This window comes from Drepanopeziza brunnea (genome assembly GCF_022702325.1).
Source record: "Drepanopeziza brunnea f. sp. 'multigermtubi' strain 214-2 chromosome Unknown ctg2, whole genome shotgun sequence".
Taxonomy (NCBI): Eukaryota; Fungi; Ascomycota; class Leotiomycetes; order Helotiales; family Drepanopezizaceae; genus Drepanopeziza; species Drepanopeziza brunnea.
In genome coordinates, this window is record NW_027094065.1 from 546,942 (window position 1) to 567,700 (window position 20,759).

At 51.3% G+C, this 20,759-nt stretch overlaps 8 protein-coding genes across 8 annotated transcripts; 5 read left to right on the plus strand and 3 right to left on the minus strand.

Annotated features, from left to right (window-relative positions):
- Positions 1-199: 199 nt before the first annotated feature.
- Positions 200-508, plus strand: L3040_001363 (uncharacterized protein; the record flags this gene model as incomplete). Its single annotated transcript, XM_007292916.2, has 1 exon — positions 200-508. The coding sequence occupies one exon, from the start codon at positions 200-202 to the stop codon at positions 506-508; it is 309 nt and encodes a 102-aa protein (XP_007292978.2).
- A 488-nt stretch (positions 509-996) lies between these two features.
- Positions 997-2,197, minus strand: L3040_001364 (uncharacterized protein; the record flags this gene model as incomplete). Its single annotated transcript, XM_007292917.2, has 2 exons — positions 997-1,733; positions 1,786-2,197. 2 exons carry the CDS (start codon positions 2,195-2,197, stop codon positions 997-999), a joined length of 1,149 nt encoding a protein of 382 aa, XP_007292979.2.
- A 626-nt stretch (positions 2,198-2,823) lies between these two features.
- On the plus strand, positions 2,824-3,402 carry L3040_001365 (uncharacterized protein; the record flags this gene model as incomplete). Its single annotated transcript, XM_007292918.2, has 3 exons — positions 2,824-2,939; positions 3,087-3,249; positions 3,307-3,402. The coding sequence occupies 3 exons, from the start codon at positions 2,824-2,826 to the stop codon at positions 3,400-3,402; spliced, it is 375 nt and encodes a 124-aa protein (XP_007292980.1).
- An 801-nt stretch (positions 3,403-4,203) lies between these two features.
- L3040_001366 (uncharacterized protein) lies at positions 4,204-5,630 on the minus strand (the record flags this gene model as incomplete). Its single annotated transcript, XM_007292919.2, has 5 exons — positions 4,204-4,352; positions 4,406-4,621; positions 4,672-4,719; positions 4,767-5,401; positions 5,458-5,630. The coding sequence occupies 5 exons, from the start codon at positions 5,628-5,630 to the stop codon at positions 4,204-4,206; spliced, it is 1,221 nt and encodes a 406-aa protein (XP_007292981.1).
- A 2,725-nt stretch (positions 5,631-8,355) lies between these two features.
- Positions 8,356-9,449, plus strand: L3040_001367 (uncharacterized protein; the record flags this gene model as incomplete). Its single annotated transcript, XM_066156714.1, has 3 exons — positions 8,356-8,799; positions 8,848-9,323; positions 9,371-9,449. The coding sequence occupies 3 exons, from the start codon at positions 8,356-8,358 to the stop codon at positions 9,447-9,449; spliced, it is 999 nt and encodes a 332-aa protein (XP_066012741.1).
- Positions 9,450-11,256: 1,807 nt separating this feature from the next.
- L3040_001368 (uncharacterized protein) lies at positions 11,257-12,996 on the plus strand (the record flags this gene model as incomplete). Its single annotated transcript, XM_007292921.2, has 4 exons — positions 11,257-11,412; positions 11,462-12,569; positions 12,621-12,692; positions 12,779-12,996. The coding sequence occupies 4 exons, from the start codon at positions 11,257-11,259 to the stop codon at positions 12,994-12,996; spliced, it is 1,554 nt and encodes a 517-aa protein (XP_007292983.2).
- Positions 12,997-13,604: 608 nt separating this feature from the next.
- Positions 13,605-15,321, plus strand: L3040_001369 (uncharacterized protein; the record flags this gene model as incomplete). Its single annotated transcript, XM_007292922.2, has 3 exons — positions 13,605-14,456; positions 14,503-14,665; positions 14,720-15,321. 3 exons carry the CDS (start codon positions 13,605-13,607, stop codon positions 15,319-15,321), a joined length of 1,617 nt encoding a protein of 538 aa, XP_007292984.2.
- Positions 15,322-18,001: 2,680 nt separating this feature from the next.
- L3040_001370 (uncharacterized protein) lies at positions 18,002-18,881 on the minus strand (the record flags this gene model as incomplete). The annotated part of the gene is made up of 4 exons (XM_007292923.2): positions 18,002-18,080; positions 18,137-18,196; positions 18,305-18,710; positions 18,851-18,881. The coding sequence occupies 4 exons, from the start codon at positions 18,879-18,881 to the stop codon at positions 18,002-18,004; spliced, it is 576 nt and encodes a 191-aa protein (XP_007292985.2).
- Between the last annotated feature and the right edge of the window lie 1,878 nt (positions 18,882-20,759).

Genomic DNA, 20,759 nt, shown 5'->3' on the forward strand with positions numbered 1-20,759 from the left:
ATCTCCATCCATCCACCCACCCATCGCAACTCCGCAAAAACCACCGCCAAAATGCCACCACCAACCCCAAAATTCAACGTCAAGGTACCTCCCCCCCGCCCACCCACAATCCACCCCATCAAGCTCCCACTCCCATTGAGGACGGCATCGCAGCTAATATCTTCCCCTCTTCCTCCCGCCAAACTCACAGACCCTCACCATGCCCCTCGCAGCGTTCACCATGGCGACGCTCCTCTTCGTGTACACGCGCACCTCCATCGCGGCTGCGAAGCGCAATGCGCAGCGCCATCGCGACGCCGACGGCGGCCAGATCAACTGGCATAATGAGAATCTGCGCCGCCACGGCAGGATCGAGACGCCCGGGGAGGGGAGCACGGTCGCGGAGCTGCTGGGGACGTTGAAAGGGGCGGCTGGGACGAGGAGTGTGGAAGGGGAGGGGGGAGAGGCTTCAGCTGGGGGAGAGACGGAGGCGGAGAGGAGGGTCAGGGAGAGGAAGAGGGGGGGCTGAGGGCAGGCGCTGTACAGGTTGGCGGCACATTGAGCTTCGAGAGTCGAGGTGTGATCTGTGACCCGTGGACATCTGCGGATGGAGCACTGCATTGGGCGGGCGTTGGGCATTTCAGCAGGGATCACAGCCTGTCCATCAGGGACAGGAAAAGATGGTCACAGCCTCAAAGGCACATCTCCATATATAACTACAACACCTCCCCTACTCGGAGTCGGTGACGGTGATTAGGTATCATCCACGAGAGGTATCCATTGCGTAGCCCTCCAACGTGTAGTAAATGAGTAAACAACCCCAACGTTATTATCTCTCAAAAATATGCATGCCTGTCCCAATGCAGAATCCGGACTAAACGCCAGCATGAAGAGAGCGGTTCCTGCAATCTGTACAGAATGTATGCCTGGACCCAAACATGGTCGGCGAATATGCCTCCTAGGGAAGATCTAATATGGTGTATCTTTCTTTCGTGCGTACTCCGCACCTGCGTCTTATCAAGCACTCGACTTTTGTATCCCTTCGGCTCTTGCCTGATTTAAATGTTTCATGACCCACTCGTAAGTGACCAGCGTCGTCGTTGCAGCAGGGACTGCCCGCATCATATTAGTACCCATTCCGGCATAGAAGGCCCGCCAGCCTTCTTCCTTCAAGATCGTCTTGAACGTGCGCACGATACCATCATAGCGCCTACCAGCTTTGATTGTGTGGGGTGCCGCCGGCGTGTGAGTTCCAGACCCCTCAAGCCCACCTCGGAATGCTACATATTCGGATGTGGTAGAAGGCATCGTTCTTTGTTGGGTTTGTAGCCTCGTCCGAATAACCTCGTGGGGGTACGTGGCTGAGCTGGCCAGCATTTTGCTCAACACGCCCGCGAAAAATGTTCCCGTGAAATGAGATCTGTCGTCCCCCTCTGCCGACTCGCCCATTCCTTGCCCCGTGAACTCCCTCTTGAGATACTCATAAGCAGGAAACTGCACAGCAACATGTGCCAGGCCAAGTAGTGCGGGAGTGAGGCCAGAGTAGAACGAGAGCAATCCTTCGGTTGCATACATCTTTCTAGCCGCATCCCAAGTAGATCTGTAATGCCAGTTTGGCTTCGGACCATTGGTCGTCGATTTCCTGCTAACCTGGGACATCAAGCGCGTTTTGATGACCCAGATTGGGTTGGTGGCCAGTGTCGAGCAGCCTCCTGCCACAAGTGAAGAACAGAAATTGATGCCGGAAGCGTTTTCTGGCGAGTGTAAGTATTGAAGTTCCAGGGAGGAGCTGCACGGGAACTCTACCAATATATCGACCAAAGATCTCCTTCGATCGGCCATAAACCACAAAGTAAACGGCCCAAGTCGGCAAATATCCCAGTATGATCGGTCCCAATCCTCGGTACATGCCCCGAAGTCCTTCCTCACTCCAAATCGTCTTGCCCGTCCCTATCAAACCCGAATACCTGACCGCCGAAGCTTCTTCCGCAGCCTGCGCCCTGAACCCTCCCTGTGCCTGCAATTTCGTCTTGATCACGTCCAAGGGACAAGTCACCATGCCCGAGGTGAAGCCACCCGCAGCGCCTGCCAGAGCCTTGAGACTATCATCCGACCTCCTCATGGCCCAGCTCTCAAACGGCGTTATCGTATTGCGAATTTCAATGGCAGCGAATTCCTCGGATCCGGGGGATGATGGCGTGCTGCGTTCATGCGACATTGTGTAGACCGTCTGGCGGCGAAACAAGTGAGGCCGTGAGCTTGGCTGGCTCTGGCTGTCTCGCCCACCCGGCGCGGAGTAGCAAGCTCTATTTTGGTCTGATTTGCTGTTCGCGATGGGTGAATGCTTATTCCAATCTCGTGTCACGGTGTGCGGGGAAAGATCCCACGCAGCACGCCAAAGACACAGCTAACGATTGTCCAAGGCCATTGACGACTGACCCGAGTATTCGATGGTGGTGAGATAGAGGGTAGTGGAGGGCGAAGAAGGGAGACGAGCGTGTGTGTTTTGCAAGTGTTGATACCGAGTTCGGAGGTCGGTAAGGCCGCTTGGTTGGGATTTGATAGAAGTGGAGACCTGAAATCGGAGCTACAACCTTTTGAAAGTTGAGAGCGACCTCCTTGGGTGGGGCATGATCTACGGCCTGAGGCCTCTCAGTTCGTCCCTAGTCCTTGCTGATTAGTGGCTACCCTTGTACGTCACCTGACTTTCTCCATGAGCCAATCAAGTGCGCCTCATTCCAACGAAGACATTGCGGGCCGACTTGGACCCGTCGTCGTCGTCTCGAATGATCCCAAACCACGCCTCAAGAGCTCTATTTCAATCCTCACCTCCCCATCAGCACCATGTCTCAACCCTCCCTCGCAAAATTCATAGTCAAGCGGCCATGGCTCAAGCGTATGATGATGCCGCTGTCCAATTGGTACTGCAACGCCGCTGGATACAGGAAGCTCGGTTTGAGGTAACGAACGCCACGCCCCTTCCGGATTCATGGAATCGATTGAGGAGGAGGCTGGGCCACAGCGTATCGCGTACAGGGAGCCAGTACCGGAGAGGTTATACTTGTGGAGATACGGAACATGTGCTGATGTTTCTGTCAATCCTGCAGAGCCGATGATTTGATCCCCGAAGAGTCCGAGACTGTTCTCCTCGCCCTCAAGCGTCTTCCGCAGAAGGAGGCCTACGACCGCGTTTTCCGCTTGCGTCGTGCATTCCAAGCCTCGCTCGCTCACCAACTTCTCCCTGCGGCTCAACATACTAAGCCTGAGGAGGTAGGCGTCAAGACCCGGTCTCCAGCCATCAGTCGGGTACTGACAGATTTGCTTTAGGACGTCCAATATTTGTCACCCATCATCAAGGAAATCGAGGCAGAGCTACAGGAGCGCGCGGATTTGGAGACGCTGTCCATCACCAAGAAGAAGTAGGGGATAGAAGAGAGGGCAAGATTGTGTACAATGAATTGGGCGGCAGTAGAGCAGGGGAAGCCATCGACTGGGCTTAATCTGTATATCAGTGGAAATGAAGAAGCATCATGAAACCCTGAATACGTGGGTGGTATGTGCTTTGTGTTGTGATGGGTAGGCTCTGCCTTCGTGAGTCGAGCCGGTGGAAGGTATATTGATATGTACAATCTTGCTGTGGAACTGTGGGCCCGGTTCGAGATCTCATTTGCATCAAAGAGGGATATTAGAAGACTGTTCTGGGCCTCTTTCTGTGGGAAACCTTCGAGCTGTCACTAGCAAGTAAGTTCACCCACAATTGAAACTCAAGTGAAGACTTAGCACTTTGCAATCCTTTCTCCATTCCATGTTATACCACATGGTGCAGATGACTTCCCAACCGACCCTTATCCATACAGAAAAGTCTTCCCACTTCCTCGGCACCTCAGAGCCAACTGTCGCCCTTCCGGCAATTGTAAAGAGAAAACAGAAAAATCAATTATTCTAGTACCAACGTGGTGCTGACTGCCCGCTTTCCCAGCGATGTTTCCGGTTTGCCCCTTTCCATAGCAGAAGCCCCGCCCATCAAAAACTCCTGAATAAAATGGGATGTGTACCGGTACGGAGAATCATCGAATCCTGGTATTGCCAGCCCTTTCCTCTCTCGTCGATTTATATCCCTTCCCCGGTTCCAAGAGTGGACCGGCTGAACTCTGGTCCATATATGCGTCAAAAACATGTCGCGGGGATCTGATTGATCTCGGTGCTATGAGCAAGGAAATCTCATTACGCGTTGCCGGGCTTCTCATCCGTATCTATGTGCCATACTACGTAGTTTGGTAGACCCACGACCTCGTAGCCTGCTCTCTTCGCCATTTTGGCGAATCCTTCGGTCTCTGCTTGGTTTTCAAATGCATAGCAGGGGAAGTTAATGCCTGGGACGCTGTTAGCCCCAGGTGCAACTTCAGAATTAGGGGTTAAAACGTACCTGATCTGTGGACATCTGCCTTGACGACAATGTTGACTCCTCCAATACCATCGAGTTTCAGCTCCTCATCCTTGTTAAGACGCCAATCTCCCATCTTTGCCATATAGGTGCGGCCGGTATCATACTCTTTGTAGCCTTCAGCAAGAATAGTGTCCTTGTCCAATGTAGATGCCAATTTCAATGCTTTGTCGGATTCGATCCAGGAGTTATAGTCAACTGTGCCTTGTTAGTGAATTTCCACATTGAAAAATTGTACCTATACTCACATCTACCCTCAATGTCCTTACCATCCTTGTAGCGATGGAACCAGACATCTACCCATATTAGCTTGTTAATTTTTTCTGAGCTTGACACAACATACTGGGAACCAAGATATCTCTGTTATGTGCCGTGAAGTCCTCGAGGATCTTCTTTGGGCTGTCCACGATATCCACATCTCTCCAATACACCCAAGAGTGTTCGGGCTTCAAAGCTGCAGAGAGAAGATAGTTTCGGGCTCTCGCCATATTCTTCCTCCTTGGCCCCTGGGCCGCAAACCCGTGTCGCTCCTCCACAGTTTGGGCAGTGATGATACCGAAATCCTTCTCCACAACCAAAACGCTGTTGAATGGCTCATTCAAGTTGTCAGTGGTCTTCTGAATCCGCGCGAGTTCGGCAGCCAGAATTGCGAGGGTGTCATCGGAGGAGTCGCCAACCAGGAATCCGAGGTCTATCAGGTGGTGGGGATACGACAACTCAGAGAGGAGGTCGAAATATTTAGGGAGATAGGGCGATGCGTCTCGCAAGGGAGTCAATATCAGCACCCTTTCCTCGTTTGCTACCGACTTTGGTGTAGACTTAATCGGGTTGAGATCGACTCGTTTGATCGTAGATGAGTTTATCACCAGGGGTTCGTGGTGGTTAAATATGACCGGCGTCTGTAAATGCGCATGCCAATCGACAGCTTCATTCGGAGTCATCTGCATTGGGGGTTTCGACGGGCCCCAGCAGTAGAATCTGCGACTCTGTCAGAAACAATTCGTGTTGAATAAGATCTGCGGCCCAGAACTGACCTCTGCATTTCCGATGCTGATGTGCTCACTCCTCTCCATAACAGCACGCAGATCCCCGCCAGTGCTACACACAGCAGGAACCGTGTTCGTGAAAGAAAGACCCATATCGCCCTCGGGGGAGGCATCTGAGCCCTCGCAGACTTCCAAGTAACGCCGCCTTTCGGGAGAAGCATGGCGACGGAAGCCCGGTGGCTGCAGCACCACGAACTGGGGAGATGCGATCAATTCGACCCGATAAGCTGAATGCCCCACCGCAAAATGGTGTCGAGGGAGTCCGAGAGCGGGCTTCGATCGGTTTGGGGACGGAGGAGGTTGAGCAGGTGAAGACGGAAAAGTTGATTATAGTCGCGAAGGCGGTTCAGAAGTAGGAGTAGGGATGGATGGTTGACCCTCTGGAAATAGTAAGGGCACCGTCGCGGGAGATAAGCGCGCTGATTAACGTCTCGTCTATCTCATCTCCAAGATCTTTCAGATCCTGCCAAAACCATCAATTCAATACAGAGTAATTTTCGGGTTGCTCTCGAGTTTGCTGGGATTTCAATGCTTTTCCGGCCAATGTCCGCTACTGTTGAGATGGTGCCTGGTGCCTGGAGCCGTCAGTGCCACACGCCGTTGAAAAAGGGGGTCTAGTCACGTGTGGACCTGCTCGCAAAGATCGGATGATTGCTTCTAGACCCTAATATCACTACAAGTTCCGTGCTCTTCGCTTTGGCTGTTATGATAGCAGTTTTGCAGCCATGTTATAATTATATCTAATTTTGCTCTTCCTCTTCACTTTTGCTTGCTTTGACCCCCCTTCTCCCCTGTTAAAATTCACGCTACTGTGTATGCTAAAATTCTTACTTTGCCTCCTTTACGAGGCATTATGCTTTGCAGCGATTATCAATGCTTGTTTTGTACTTTAAAAGGCTTTCGTCGCCAACTTTTTATCTTCCTCCATCAAGAAAACTCCTTTTGGAAAATCTTGCATTATTTATGTATAGCCATGACGAATCTAGTAGGTTATTATCACATTCTTGCTTACTTTGTGTAGTGATACAGGTTGGTGCTAAGGGGAACATACTTCCAAATACGAAGCTCATAAGATATATGCATGACTCGTCTCGGCGTCTATCGAGATTCTCAGGCCGCACTGAGATGAGAATGGGGCTACAGTCGAGGCAGCGGATCGTGGCCCTGATGCTTTGATATTGAGGATGTCTATAATTAAAGGGTCGCCACGGGTCAAAGACGTTGCTAGGCACATGAGGGATGAGTCCTGAAGAATGTTGCATGAATGAGTCCAGGAAGGCAGCACGCCATCAATAGTTCAATGCTCAAATATGTTAAAAGGGCTTTTCTGGTCCAACCACGAAGTCCTTACCCCAATTCATTGCGGCTCATGGTCTAGTCAACGATGACATGAGCGAGGAGCTTCTGGGACGCTGGTTTTTTCAAAAAGCAGACGTGAAGAGAGAATGCAACTGACGAAACAACTCGGTCGGAATGAGAGTTGGGCTCAATGGCTACTCTATCGCAGAAGCGCAAAAGTCTTGGGGTTAGATTCGAACCTACTCATTGGCAAAGGTGTCTGGAGGGCTCTGCATTCGGCGTGATCGGTGGGGAATTTGAAATTTGCGCGAAGGTATATCTGGACGAACTGGGCAACTGTTCCAATCAGCAAATGCTAGAGCCATGGAGCTGGTTTTTTTTAGAACATAACCTAATTTTCCCCGTGGATTGAAGGTCGACGCCAACAATATGGTAAGATTGAGGAGCATCCATGGCCGTTTCATCGTCAGCAGAGGACTGTAGTCGACGCCGTACCAGTCTCAACTGCCTTACTAGAGCCCAAGACTCCCTCTAACGTAACTGTCCAACGGTCCAGGCTCGCGGGTCACATTGCCAAAGCCAGAGGTCTGAGACTGGTGAAATTCCATGTGCGCAGGAAAACCACGAATTCCAAAGTCAAAATGTGGAATCACATCTCCCAGACCACGAGCTTGCAAGCCCGTAACAGATCCACCGTCTTTGGTACAGACGAAGCTCTGATGCTGGATATACTTGTATTCGTCACAGAGACTCGAATCTGATCATATTGCCGTGTAGGTCTCGCCACCAGACTTTCCAACTCTGGAATCTCATTCGTGGGTGGATTATACGGCCCGGCTGCGAAGATGTTCGGGGCAATGAGCTTTTAGAAGGATATCGTAGGGTCCATAGTCGATGGATTTACCCATATCCTCTCGAAAAAGAGTGTTCGGAGTTCAACTTGGAGCAGTCTAATCTGAGCCTGGGGTAGTCGTATACGAGATATATAGCCTGATTGGTAAAGGCGCAAGCGATATTCCACCTACTTTCGGGGGCAAGAGATCAACACTTGTGTTCGCAATCCTGTCGCTATCAGCTGGAGGCATATATTAAAAATAATTTCCCCTTCCTAATAATCTCAAAAAATATATGATATTGAAATCTACGAGAAAGGGTGGTACTTCTTCGAACAAATGGCCTAGTAAGCGGGAGCTAGCTTTAAAGTGGGGCATGTATGGGACGACCGAGCCTGTGAGCTCCTGCTTGTTCCTAACCACCACTCGAGCTCGTAAACGCATATTCGGAGTGTCAAGATTCTTTGGCTTGCTCCTAGATTCGACGTTCTCCTACCAGAATCGAAACCGTTTCGTATCTGCAAGTATTTCAGTCACGTCATATCTACTCTGGTCAGCCATCAGGCTGCAAGCTTCAAGACGGACCTCTGCGACCATTTGTTCGTCTTCATCTTCATCAAGTGCTTTGAAAATGTCGACGAAAAGATCAGCTCGCCTGAGCGCAGCTTCTTCGGCCAATAAAAAAGATACAATTTCAGATAGGGAAGTCTCTCCCAGGATGACCGCCGTGTCTAAGAAGCGCAGGAATTCCAATATGGAGGCCTTGCCTACTGCGAATGGCGAGAATTCAGGTCCATCCACGCCCAAGAGGAAGCTTGCGGTAAATAATGTACCACTCATGACACCGACTCCATCTGCAGTAGGACTCATGGCAGCACCGTTCGCTACTGGTAGAATGGCTCCTCCGCCCATCAATCGTCTCACAGTTCCAAACGGAACCAACGCAACGCTTGTGACTCCAGAGACCCATCGGGTAATAGTCAATCATCCTATGGACCAAATTTCCCCTTCAAAGGCGACTAAGGTCACAACTGCGAGCAATTGCATTCTCGACGAGGCTGTGGCCCATTTGATCAAGGTCGAGCCGAAGCTGAAGCCCGTAATCGAGAAATACCCTTGCCACATGTTCTCGCCCGATGGTCTCGCAGAGGAGATAGACCCTTTCATGAGTCTGGCAAGCGGTATTATCTCGCAGCAGGTACGCAAAGAGCGAGTGTTATTAGAGGCAAATGTTGACACACTTTAGGTCTCTGGGGCGGCAGCAAAAAGCATCAAAGCTAAATTTGTCGCGCTTTTCAATACCGATCAACCAGATTTTTCTCTTCATAAGTTTCCAGCTCCATCTCAAGTATGTTCCACCAAGATTGAGGTACTCCGAACAGCTGGTCTCTCGCAACGCAAAGCCGAGTATATCCTTGGATTGGCTGAGAAATTTCACAAAGGCGAGATTACAACGTCTATGCTATCTACTGCTACCTATGAAGAGGTTCTTAAGGAGCTGATCCAAGTCCGAGGACTGGGCAAATGGAGCGTTGAGATGTTCGCCTGCTTTGGATTGAAAAGGATGGATGTGTTTTCCACAGGGGATCTCGGAGTACAGCGAGGTTTGGCTGCATTAGCAGGAAAGAATGTTAGCAAGCTGAAAGGTAGTAAAGGCGGAAAGTGGAAATACATGAGCGAGAAGGAAATGGAGGAAATGGCCGAGAAGTTCAAGCCTTACAGGCACGTTTGCCCAAACCTTGCGGGACCGTCTGCTAACTCTTCTGTAGAAGCTTGCTCATGTATTACTCTTGGAGGGTTGCCGATGTTGATACCGCTCCTCTGACAACAAAGCCGGTCTCTGAGTGATTGTTTTGGGGTCCACGGGCCTCAGAATGTAACATACACGCCACAGGGCGCGAGCGTTGCAGTCTGCCCTCTGTTCGTCGCCCTACAAATGATGTTCAGGTTTTCCTGTCTTCAGCCCAGCCGTTCCTCGGGCCTTCCACTATTGCCATCTGCACTTCTGCGCACCATCGTTGTGCAAGGTGGAGATTCAACGTCCCCAGTGAAAGTCGTCGAGTATGGAGATGGAGACGCCTCAAATGTGAACATCTATATATTTGTCGATCGCCTCTTGCTCACCTTCAAACGTGACGGAGAAACATTGACCTATGTGCGAGTTTGTTCCTGTGGAGTGGGATAGTGGGACTTTGCTGGTGTGCTGGTGTGCTGGTGTGCTGGTATGCTGGTGGTTAATCACAGGCAGGATGAACTGTGCTGTGGCGGATTTCTCCGTTGTACTGTAGAGGCTTGGCGAAGAGCTTAACCGCGTTGCCCAGGGAACTGTGACGGGACCAGGCCAGGGTTCTACGTACTAGTGTTTACGTACTACGAAGGTAGTCCGTACTTACTGTACTTATAGTATTATGCTCTAGGAGAAATGGCGAAACGTTTCTGTTCGAATAAGATTGCCAAGCGGGATCATCCGGTAACCCAGTCAGTCAAAAGAAGAAAGATCTACGCCGTATAGTGTACGGTAGTACGTAGTACGTAGTACTACTACGTACGTACGTTGTACGTCGGTCGGGAAAGCCTTTCTCCATGGGACCGTGAGTCGGTCTTCCGTACACGTTACCTTTACGTGATGGTCATGTCCTGATGAGGATATAATTGAAAGCCGCTAGCCAGTGTGAGTATTGCTGGTAGTGGTGGCGGTGACGCTGATAGAATACTCCAGATCCGTACAGTAGGAAGTAGCTTTGGGGCAAAAACCAATAGTTGTACTGTAGTAGCTGTAGCTAGCTACTCGTAGATGCATCCAGTGCTCGACCTTTTACGTACTGTACGGAGTACATCATACCGGTAGGGACCTCCAAGAGAATGCAGGGGCCACCCGCTGGCCCGGCAATCTTGCAGGTCTTGCAGGTCTTGCAGGTCTCCCCATGTCTCCCGAGTCCCCCCCCAACCCCTTTTACCACCCAACCCCCACCGCCACCCCCACCCCCCCGCTTTTATCCTCCAGAAGTGTACAAGCGTATTTCGTGGAAAGACTCGTCGAGGACCCATTTTCCAATCGATAACAATAATACTAACCACATCCACGTCTCCAACTTCTCTCCTCCCCTCTCCTCCTCTCCTCTCCCCTCCTCTCCCCTCCTCTCCCTCCGTCTTCCTATTCCTTTGTCCCCCCCCTCCTATCTCTGGGAATGACAAAAGTTATGATTATTGCATAATTGTTTTTAGGGCGGCATTTGTTCCTGTTCGCGCTCGGTCAGCACTTGCACGAATACCTACCGGTACTCCCATTTCCTGCAATTGAATCGTTTTCAGAAAGTCGACGGACGACTCAGCGGCCTTCGACTTGCCCCACTACTGGACGTCGTCTCTATGTTGTATTAATCATAATAATAATACCCTCTCAATTGAGGCTGGGTACTCTTCTCGGTGGTGTCTTGAACCAGGAACGCCTTCGACGTACAGTCTTATCGCCAACATTCTGGATTCACTGAACGACCCCAACAATCAATCATTGAGCATATCGAGATTACTTTTGGCCTTCGCTATATCGATCACCCTCACTCGCTCCCTTTCGCCGAGTGGGCAGCTTTCCACCCACCTCGCCTTTTCATTCCTTGGATAGGATAGCTTTTGGATTTCCGTTTATGTGTACGCGATGTTGATCCCCAAGGTTTTGGCCACGGCTGCTGTACTGTCTACGGTGACAGCCTTCTACCCATGGTTTCCGAACGATCGTTGTGTTGGAGAGGGTAATTGCGTCGCGGAACGATCTGCAGAAACAACCTTCAAGCTGGTTCGGCGGTCGCCAAAAGTGAGAACTCTCCGCAAATACTTTTATCTTGGCTAACGGTCCTTGACAGGACGATTCACCTCACGATGTACAAAAAATACGACGTTTGGCACAACACTTAACGAGAAAATACCAGCGTGGTACTCCTGCCCAGTCCACTGCAATCGAGAGGGACGAAATTGCGAAGCGAGAAAATGACTATTCTATCATGCAGGCTGTAACGCCCACACAAGCGATGAGTGCTGGCATCCACCAGGATGGAACAGATTTCTCCTATTTCATAGAGGTCGCCTTGGGCTCCAGCAATACACCCGTCTATCTACTCTTGGATACTGGTGCAGCAACGACTTGGGTCATGGGCAAATCTTGTACTTCATCGCCTTGCAAAGCCCACAACACTTTTGATCCATCTTCTTCGAAAACATACGAAACCAGCGGCAGCACTTTTACTCTATCTTATGGCACTGGGCAAGTTGCAGGAGACTTAGCGACGGATACTATGTCTTTTGCTGGCATGGCAGTTCCCATGACCTTCGGAGTCGCAGCAACCACATCCGATGACTTTCACGCTTTCCCCATCGATGGTATCCTTGGACTCTCGCAGGCCAACGGTTCCTTCCCCATATTTCTTGAGACTCTCGCTGCTGCCAAACTTCTGGAATCGAACATCTTTGGAGTCAGCTTGAATAGAGCCTCGGATGGAGTCAATAATGGAGAAATCAACTTTGGTGCACTCAACAAATTGAATTATGACGGTGTTTTGAGCTACAACCCCGTGTCACCAGATGCTGGTGGAGACTGGGCGATACCAATAGGCAATGTTGGTTTCGGAACGACTCAGTCCAACATCGAGGGGAGACTAGCGTTCATTGACACTGGAACCTCGTTCATCTTCTGTCCCCCGGGAGATGCGAAGACTTTCCACGCGTTGGTGCCTGGAGCTACGTCGACGAACAATGTCACTTACACAGTACCATGTACCACGACCACTTTTATGACTTTCACATTTGGTGATACCACTTACAATGTAGATCCTCAGGATTGGGTTTCTCCGACGGCCGACGGAGTTTGTACCAGCAACATCTTTGGCCAAGCTGTCACGCCCGGGAACTGGCTGCTGGGTGACACCTTTTTGAAGAATGTATACACAGTGTTTGACGTCGATCAGGACAGAGTTGGTATGTCAGGCAAACCAGGCCTTGTGATGTATAAATTAACACTTTCTACAGGTTTTGCTCCCATCAGAGGCTCAGTATCTACGCCCTCGAATTCCACTGCGTCAACTTCTTCCCAGAGTTCTGGTATGCCCAAGTCTTCTACTGGATCTGTGACAAAATTAGCGCCAGTCAGGCCAGCATTATGATATCTTCTAACACACACTCAACAGGAGCTTCTTCGACTTCTAGGACCAGTTCCTCTACTGCCGGGTCTGCATCGCCGACTGCTGGATCTGATGGCCACGAGACTGCTGCTCCACCTGCTGCGCAAGCAGAAAATACGACTGCTCCTTCTGAGAATTCCAGCGTGAAAGCCGATGCAAGAAGTCTCATGACCAGTATCCTCCCTGGCGTATTTGCCATTCTGCTTTCGATCCTGGTCCCTTGATCATCGTTGGATATCGAACTCTTTCTCCTCTGCGCCATTCGGTGCACATCTTACGAAATTTCTCGCCACGCCTACCATAGCCTACTGTATTTTCGGTTCGGACACTTTGAGGGTAGCCCCCCTTTCTCTTTAGCGAGGCTTCGGTCACATTCTCGCACCCTTGGGCGTGCAAACCAAGCCGTGCATTATGAAGGCTCACCATTTTGGCTCGGTCGACCACTTGTGTAACATATCAAAAGAGCTTCTCTTTGGATCTCTGCCCAATTTTGTAGTGTCACTAGTACAGGATTTGCACAGCGAGCATGCTTGGAAAGGGGGCCAATGAGCTGGCCAGAAATGCAGAAGGTAGCGATGTATACTCGAGAGGTCAGCCCACACAATAGTTGACCATGAAAGGAACCTGCCATGTCCTTTGCCTACGTCGTTGATGCCAAGTAAATTAAAGTAAACATGCCTGTCTGTCCCGTGAAATTCCATTGCCGAAAATAGTCTTTGATCGGCCGCCCTAAGCGAGCAGGTACGGCATGCGATCTGATCTTCAAGGAAACACATCTTCGGTTCCGCTCCGATGCCCCCGAAGCTGACCACAATGCTTGCACGATAAAATCATGGCCAAGGCCAAAATTAATACCGTCCGCAGGGATGGTGAGAATACAGGAGACCCAGACAACGAGGAGGACCGCCGTCTCCTGTCGGGCAATTCCTCTGACAACGAGGACCTGGTCGTCCATCCGAGCCGCAACGGCTCCCTAAGCACAGAGCCTCGAACTCCACGAACCCCCAACCGCGTGCGATTCGACCTGCCTCCAGCTGTAGATACCGATCTCGATGGAAATGGTGCCCCTCCGCCCTACATCGACTCTGCTGTGTCCGGGCGCCGCGATGCCCGCCCGCAAACCTTTGTCCCTCTGCTCACGGATATCGAGGCGCCCTCGGTGACTCTGGCAGCGAGCCCCTGGGGCAGCGACGAGGATGTGCACGAATGGGCGGAGAGCGAGCGGCTGCGACCGAAATCAGGGCTCCGGTCTGCGTTCATGAACATGGCAAACTCGATCATTGGCGCAGGAATCATTGGGCAGCCCTACGCACTGCGGCAAGCTGGTATGCTCACAGGCGTCATACTGCTTATCGGGCTTACCATCACCGTGGACTGGACGATACGCTTGATTGTGATCAACAGCAAGCTGAGTGGGAGTAATAGCTTTCAGGGAACGGTGGAGCACTGCTTTGGGCGATCGGGGCTGATTGCGATCTCGGTCGCGCAGTGGGCGTTTGCTTTTGGGGGCATGGTGGCGTTTGGCATTATTGTGGGGGACTCCATCCCGCAAGTTTTGGCGGCTGTGTTCCCAGGCTTGAGCGATGTACCGGTCTTGGGGCTTCTGACCAACAGAAGGGCGGTTATTGTCATTTTCATATTGGGCATTAGCTATCCCTTGAGCTTGTACCGGGATATCGCTAAGGTAAGAAGCATCTTCTATGGAATGGGCAAGAAGCTAATGAGAGTAGTTGGCAAAAGCAAGTACATTGGCGCTGATCAGTATGGTTGTCATTCTGTTTACAGTCATTACGCAGAGCTTCGCCGTTCCGACAGAATCGAGGGGCACCTTTAGCACTCCTCTGTTGACGATCAACAGTGGGATCTTTCAAGCCATTGGAGTCATATCTTTCGGTTCGTACATCTAGATGGCCGGAGACTTTGACACGCTCGCTAATGCCACGTCAGCATTTGTCTGCCATCATAACTCCCTCCTGATCTATGGTTCTCTAGAGACACCCACGATCGACCGGTTCGCCCGGGTAACCCACTACAGCACCAGTATCTCCATGTTAGCATGCGTCGCCATGGCCCTGGCCGGCTTCCTCACCTTTGGCTCTCTCACCCAAGGCAATGTCCTCAACAACTTCCCCTCCGACAACATCATGGTGAACATCGCCCGCCTCTGTTTCGGCCTCAACATGCTCACCACCCTCCCCCTCGAAGCCTTCGTATGCCGCGAAGTCATGTTCAACTACTGGTTCCCCGACGACCCCTTCAACATGAACCTGCACATCATCTTCTCCAGCGCGCTTGTCGTTAGCGCCATGACGCTCAGTCTCATCACCTGCGACCTCGGAGCGGTTTTCGAGCTGATCGGCGCCACGAGTGCGTGTGCTCTAGCCTACATCCTCCCTCCGCTGTGCTACCTGAAGCTGAGCACGAGGAGTTGGAAGACGGGGCCGGCGATTGCGTGTGTGGTGTTTGGGTGTGTGGTCATGGCCATTAGTTTGGTGCAGGCTGTGGCGAAGATGATACGGAATGAAGGGGGCACGACACAGTGCCAGTAGTTAGGTAACTGAGTGACCATGTATAATCGAATGCACGATACCAAAAGTACGCTTTAGGATAATCTTTTGCGATAAAGATCTCTCTCCCTCTCTCCCTCTCTCCCTCTACATTGACTTGCAAGTGTGCTTACAGTAAGTAGTGGTAAAGAGCGGATTTCGACCCCCCCTTTTTTTTTCAAGCGCCTCCACCCTTCCTCTCAGGGCAGTCTCGGATTCTTTTCCAACGGTTCTCGGAAAAAGCGACTCGACTCGGCGCTCAGAATCAATAAACCTCAACTGTATCCCATCCTGTTCATCTGTTGTTGTTCTTGCTGTTGTTATTCCTCTTGCTGCTGCTGGTGCAGATATCTATCTACTCCTATCTATCTATCTAGGTATCTACCTACCTCTCTACCTCTACCCCACCACCCATCGTCCAAACCACGTCTCCCGGAGTCTCGAAGCTTCCCCTCCTTCCCTCCGGCCATCTATCCATCTATCTATCTATCCATCAACTATCAACCGACCGACCAACCAACCAACCAACCAACCAATCAAACGCAAACATCATTCGATCGATCAACCGACTGACCGACTCGAGCAGAGCAGAGCAGAGGAATCATGGGCAGCGGCAGCGGTTGCTTCTGCCCTTGCCCTTGCTCTTGCTCTTGCTTCCAATCTCACCCGATACCATATGGGAGAAGACGAAGAAACATCGAGACGGAGAAGACGGAGACGGAGACGGAGATGAGTCGATGTGCTTCACGTCTTTTACGATGTCGGTCGTGGAGGGAGGGAGCGCTGGGGGTTTGGGGGGGCGGGGGGGGGGTACGTGTTGTTTCTAGGGAGGGAGGGAGGGAGGGATCTGCTCATGTTGTTGATTGAGTGAGGACTTTACTTTGCGATGCGGAGTTTTTTGTAGGTCGGGGGTGGGGGGGGGGGGGGGGAGGGGGATAGGAGAAGATGGAGATGATGGAGATGATGAAAATGATGGAGATGGAGATGATGGAGATGATGGAGTCCTCCTCTCTGTGTTTCTCGCGAGAGGAATGACTCAGGTGGGTAGGTAGGTAGCTGGCTAGTCTGTGGAGTGAGTGAGTGAGTGAGTGAGTGAGTGAGTGAGAGAGTGAGTGAGGAAGTGAGTGAGAGAGAGATTGAGAACGTGCGCAAAACCGGGAAATCAAGGACAACACTGCACATTACCATCGCCCGCCTATCATACAGTACTGTAGCAAAGCAGTACGCTACCCTCCCTCACCACCACCACCACCACCACCACCCACCGCGGATAGCGGATGGCGGCTAGCCGAATGCAGCTCTACGAACTGCGGCGGCGGCGAATATCTTCTTCTTACTATCCTGCTTCTTAAGGGGGGAGGTGGGTACTACCTAGGTACTTCGAAAGGAACGAAGGTTTTCGGGAAAGAATTGGCGTTTTTGGTTGGACTGCTGTAAGATGGATGTGTGTGTTGGTTGGTTGGTTGGTTGGTTGGATGGATGGATGGATGGATGTACATGTAGGTGTATGTCGGGAACGCTTTTTATTTTATTTCCACGACGGCCTCCTCGGGGATTTCTCGCAGGTGGGATTGGATGTTGTGGCCGTGACTGTGGAAGGGGGTGCTATTTGGGATAGGTAGGTAGGTAGGTAGGTAGGTAGGTACAGTGCTCGGTAACTAACTGCTAATACATAAAACAACCTCCTTTTCGCACCAAAACCTAAGGGTCAACACTTCGAAAAAAAAAACATCGTTAACCAGAATCTAACGATTCTATCTTCGGGGAAGTTGTAAATGAAACCGTCAAGCTTAACTGTACTTGTTCGATAGACCTACTACGAGATGGAGAAGATAAAAAAGCTGAAGTCGCTCCTTTTCTTAACGCTTCTTCGAAAGCTGATCGAAAAGCCAACTGACTGCTTTCTACACTCCCGCCTGAGATTGAACCCTATTGAATAACAACACCAAACGAGACCGTCTTGTAACCATGAGCGATTCGTCTTGAGGCTGGGTTTCTATCCAAAGGGTTCAAAATCTTCGCTTACCTCTCAGAGCTTACGGGTAGAGAGAATCCACGCTGTCAAATACATACATACACAGTACGAGTTTTGGGTGCGAGATTAAAGTCTATGCACTACGTAGGAGGCAGCTGTACGCGAGAGAGACGGCCATGGTTATTATACGGTAAGTTGGAAGAGGGGGAAGAAAAAGGGGGCGGCTCTCCCTCTCCTCTCTCTGACAGGTTATGCGGAGCTGAGGAATGCAAAGGTTACAAACCCACTTGCGACTTGCTGTCCAGTGTGCTGCAGAGATCTCTATTGGGTTGTTTCATCGCCCTTCGGCTTCTTCATTGCTGGCAGGCGGTAAGCGAGAAGAAGAGACTTTCTTCTCATGAGCGACGAAAGAGCGCAAAAGAAGAGGGCGCTAAAGAAGAGGGCGCAAAAGAGAGAATAGAAAGCCAGGAGAAGGCCACGGTGGATTGGATCGCGAATGGGAGTTCGTGATCGGCAAGGAAAACCTCCCCGAGGTGCCGCGCAAGCTATCTAATGAAAGCAGAAGGCTACCACCAAGTCCCCATGAGGAAAGTCCAAGGACGTGGACCGAGTTGTATGTGCCGAAGTCAGCAGTACCAGCCCATCCCCAGCACCGTGATCTCACAGGCAGAGCTCTCGACGGACGGCTTGCAGAGCCATTGGCACTGTCTACAAGCCCATGTCAACATCTTGGCCGACTTCATTCTCTTTGTCGACGACGGTACCGCTGGTATCCCCCATCGTCTTCCTAGTGGTTGTCAGCTTCCAGCACCTTCATCGAGCAGAGTAGCGTCGAGGGCTTACCTCTTCTTGGCCCCGTTTCCCGCGTTGTCCGTGAGGACCCCGCTACCCATAGGTTGATCACTGCAGAAGAAGAAGGTTAGCAAGCAGGCTTGTCCTCCTCCAACGCAAGAAGAGGGGGAAGAAAAAAAAGAGAAGAAAAGAGAAAAGAGAAAAGGAGTGTTCACTTACTCGTCCCTAGCGCGGGCGCCTCTCGATCCTCCTAGATCAATCGCGCCTCGACGTCCAGGCCCAAGTAGACCCCCAACTCCGCCGCCATGGCTGGAACCCATCTCAGATGCAGCCCTCGAGGTCCCCTCCCCCTCGGTCCTAGCTCGGCTCCCCCCCCACTCAGTGGCACGGGCAGGTACCTTCTCAAAGGCCCAGGTGTAGCCAGTGTTGCCTCTGCGCTCCCCGAACGCCGGACGAGCCATTCGATTGCACTGGGTCTCGTCGACCTTGCAGTTACAGTAGGTGGTGAACCCGAGCTCCCGCTGCGCGGACGTGATGTTGGCGCACGGGTGGTTGTCGACCTGCAAGTGGGTGTGCTCGACTTGGTTCGCGCAGACGACCAGGTGCTTCCTGATGGCCTTGCAGTCTGGAAGAGATCGCTGAGGTTAGCAGGAGGAACGGCGTTCTGTAGGCCCGCGGGAGCAGAGCAGGCTTTCGGAGAGGGAGAAACGCGCGCGGGAGAGGAAGAGGAAGGGGCGGGTGCTGCTGCTTGAGTGCACTACTTACTCTCGTACGTGGTGATTCTGTAGTGACACATTCTGTTCGTTTCCTCTCGGGTTGTCAATGGGAAGAGTGAGTGTTGTAGTCGATGGTGTTTCCTCGGAGGAGAAGGGGGCGCGAGATCGAGAGGGAAACGTCCAACTCGAGGACGAAAGTTAGCGCGAAATGGGGAGGGGGGGAACGAAGCGGCTACCAGAAAAGGCTAGGGCCACGAAAGATGAACTACATATAGCCAATCCATCTTCCCTACTCTCCAAGGCTCCCCACGAACTGCCTGTTGTATCGTAGACGGCTCACCCATCCCCTATCCCCCCGTTCCCGTACCCGAGATCCTGACTCCCTATGACACGACCGTAGACGCCCCCCACCCCCCTCCCCAAACTGACTTGGCCCGGATCCTACTGTTCAGTATTCGATCTACGTACCCTCGGCGGACTCGCCTCTGAAAATCTGCAGACTCGAACACCTCGCAATATGCACGGCGTGGCCTCCACACCTCCCATCTCCAAAGCTGCAGTTGCTTGGGGTCGCATGCGCTTCCTCGGTTATCTCGGAAACCAGGTAAACAAAAGCCCCTTTCTCGCTGCCATTGCTTAGCGTCAAATATCTCGGTTATCTGGAGAACCAAAGTAAACAAAGCCCCCCCCCGTTTCCGAGTTTTGTTTTGCCGCGCCCTGAGATAGAAAATCAGGCCTACTAATTCTGGCAGGTCTCTGCCCAGATTAGCATCAGAGGACTTGATAATTTTGTTTTTTTTACACCCAAAACCAGATCGGCGGGAAAAGCGCCCGAGCAGCAAAAATACTCCAACACGCTGAGGTAGGTCCTACTCGACTAGAGTAAGCCGGACGAGTGAAGAGGGCCGCAGCAGGGCTACAATAAGGAGAAACGGCGACAAAGATTTCGAGACATCACCGAAGTTTTTACCGACGACGGCGGCCTATTTTCCAGAGGCTAGGGTTGAGCATGATTGTTATTGTTATTGTATCTATCTAGCGGGTTGCAGGCAGTAGATAGCTTGCCACCTCGGAGCCTCCTATAGGGTACGAAGACGTGCTAAGATAAGGATTCATACACAGGAAGGCCTTAGGGAGTAATTTGCTGGAACCTTTGGAAACTTCGGTAACGTTGGAAACGTTGGAAACTCGCATTTGCAAAGGTCAATAAGCGTCACACGAAAGTTCTGGCGGTCAAGCCATATACACGGTCAGGCCATACCGACGACCTACTAAAGGTCACGCTATATAGCTTCCAGTCTGTAACATCGTTTGTAGCTCAGTAAGCTATTTAAGTAGCTTGCTCTCCCTTCTAGTTAGAAGCATGCAAAAACCCATTACATCAAGAATACCTATTCAGTTGCAACTCGGCCTGGTAACACCAACATATTTCGAGACGGTGCAGCCAAGGGGCTCTCGACTGAGCCCTCCTCTTACATATAGGATAGATCGTAGAAACGAATGAACGCATCAATAGAAAATATCAAATAGGTGACGCTGTAACCGTCGTCAGCTTTAAAGCGTGACGTGTGTCAAAGTCGCCGTTTCAACGATATGTATCGAGACCGGACCGAAGTCAGCCAGGTGAGAAAAGAAAGCTAGAAACGGCGTCAAAGAAACAAATCCCCGATACCCTAATACGAATACATGTCGTCGATATCGCACACCAATGTCGAGAGAAATTTCCCCCAGGACTGCACCACGCTGGCCCACAGAGGGTCTGACCTTGGTACGGAAGAGTTCGAGTTGAGGATAGGGTGGTTTGAGCTCGTGGAATTATTATATTGCCTCGTGCCCAAAGTATACCGAAATAGATGGGGTAGCTTCAGCTGATTCCCACACTTCATTTCAATCCGACAACAAGATGGAGAAAATTCGAAAGGTAGGAAATATACAACTGTCTTTCCTGTGCATAAATA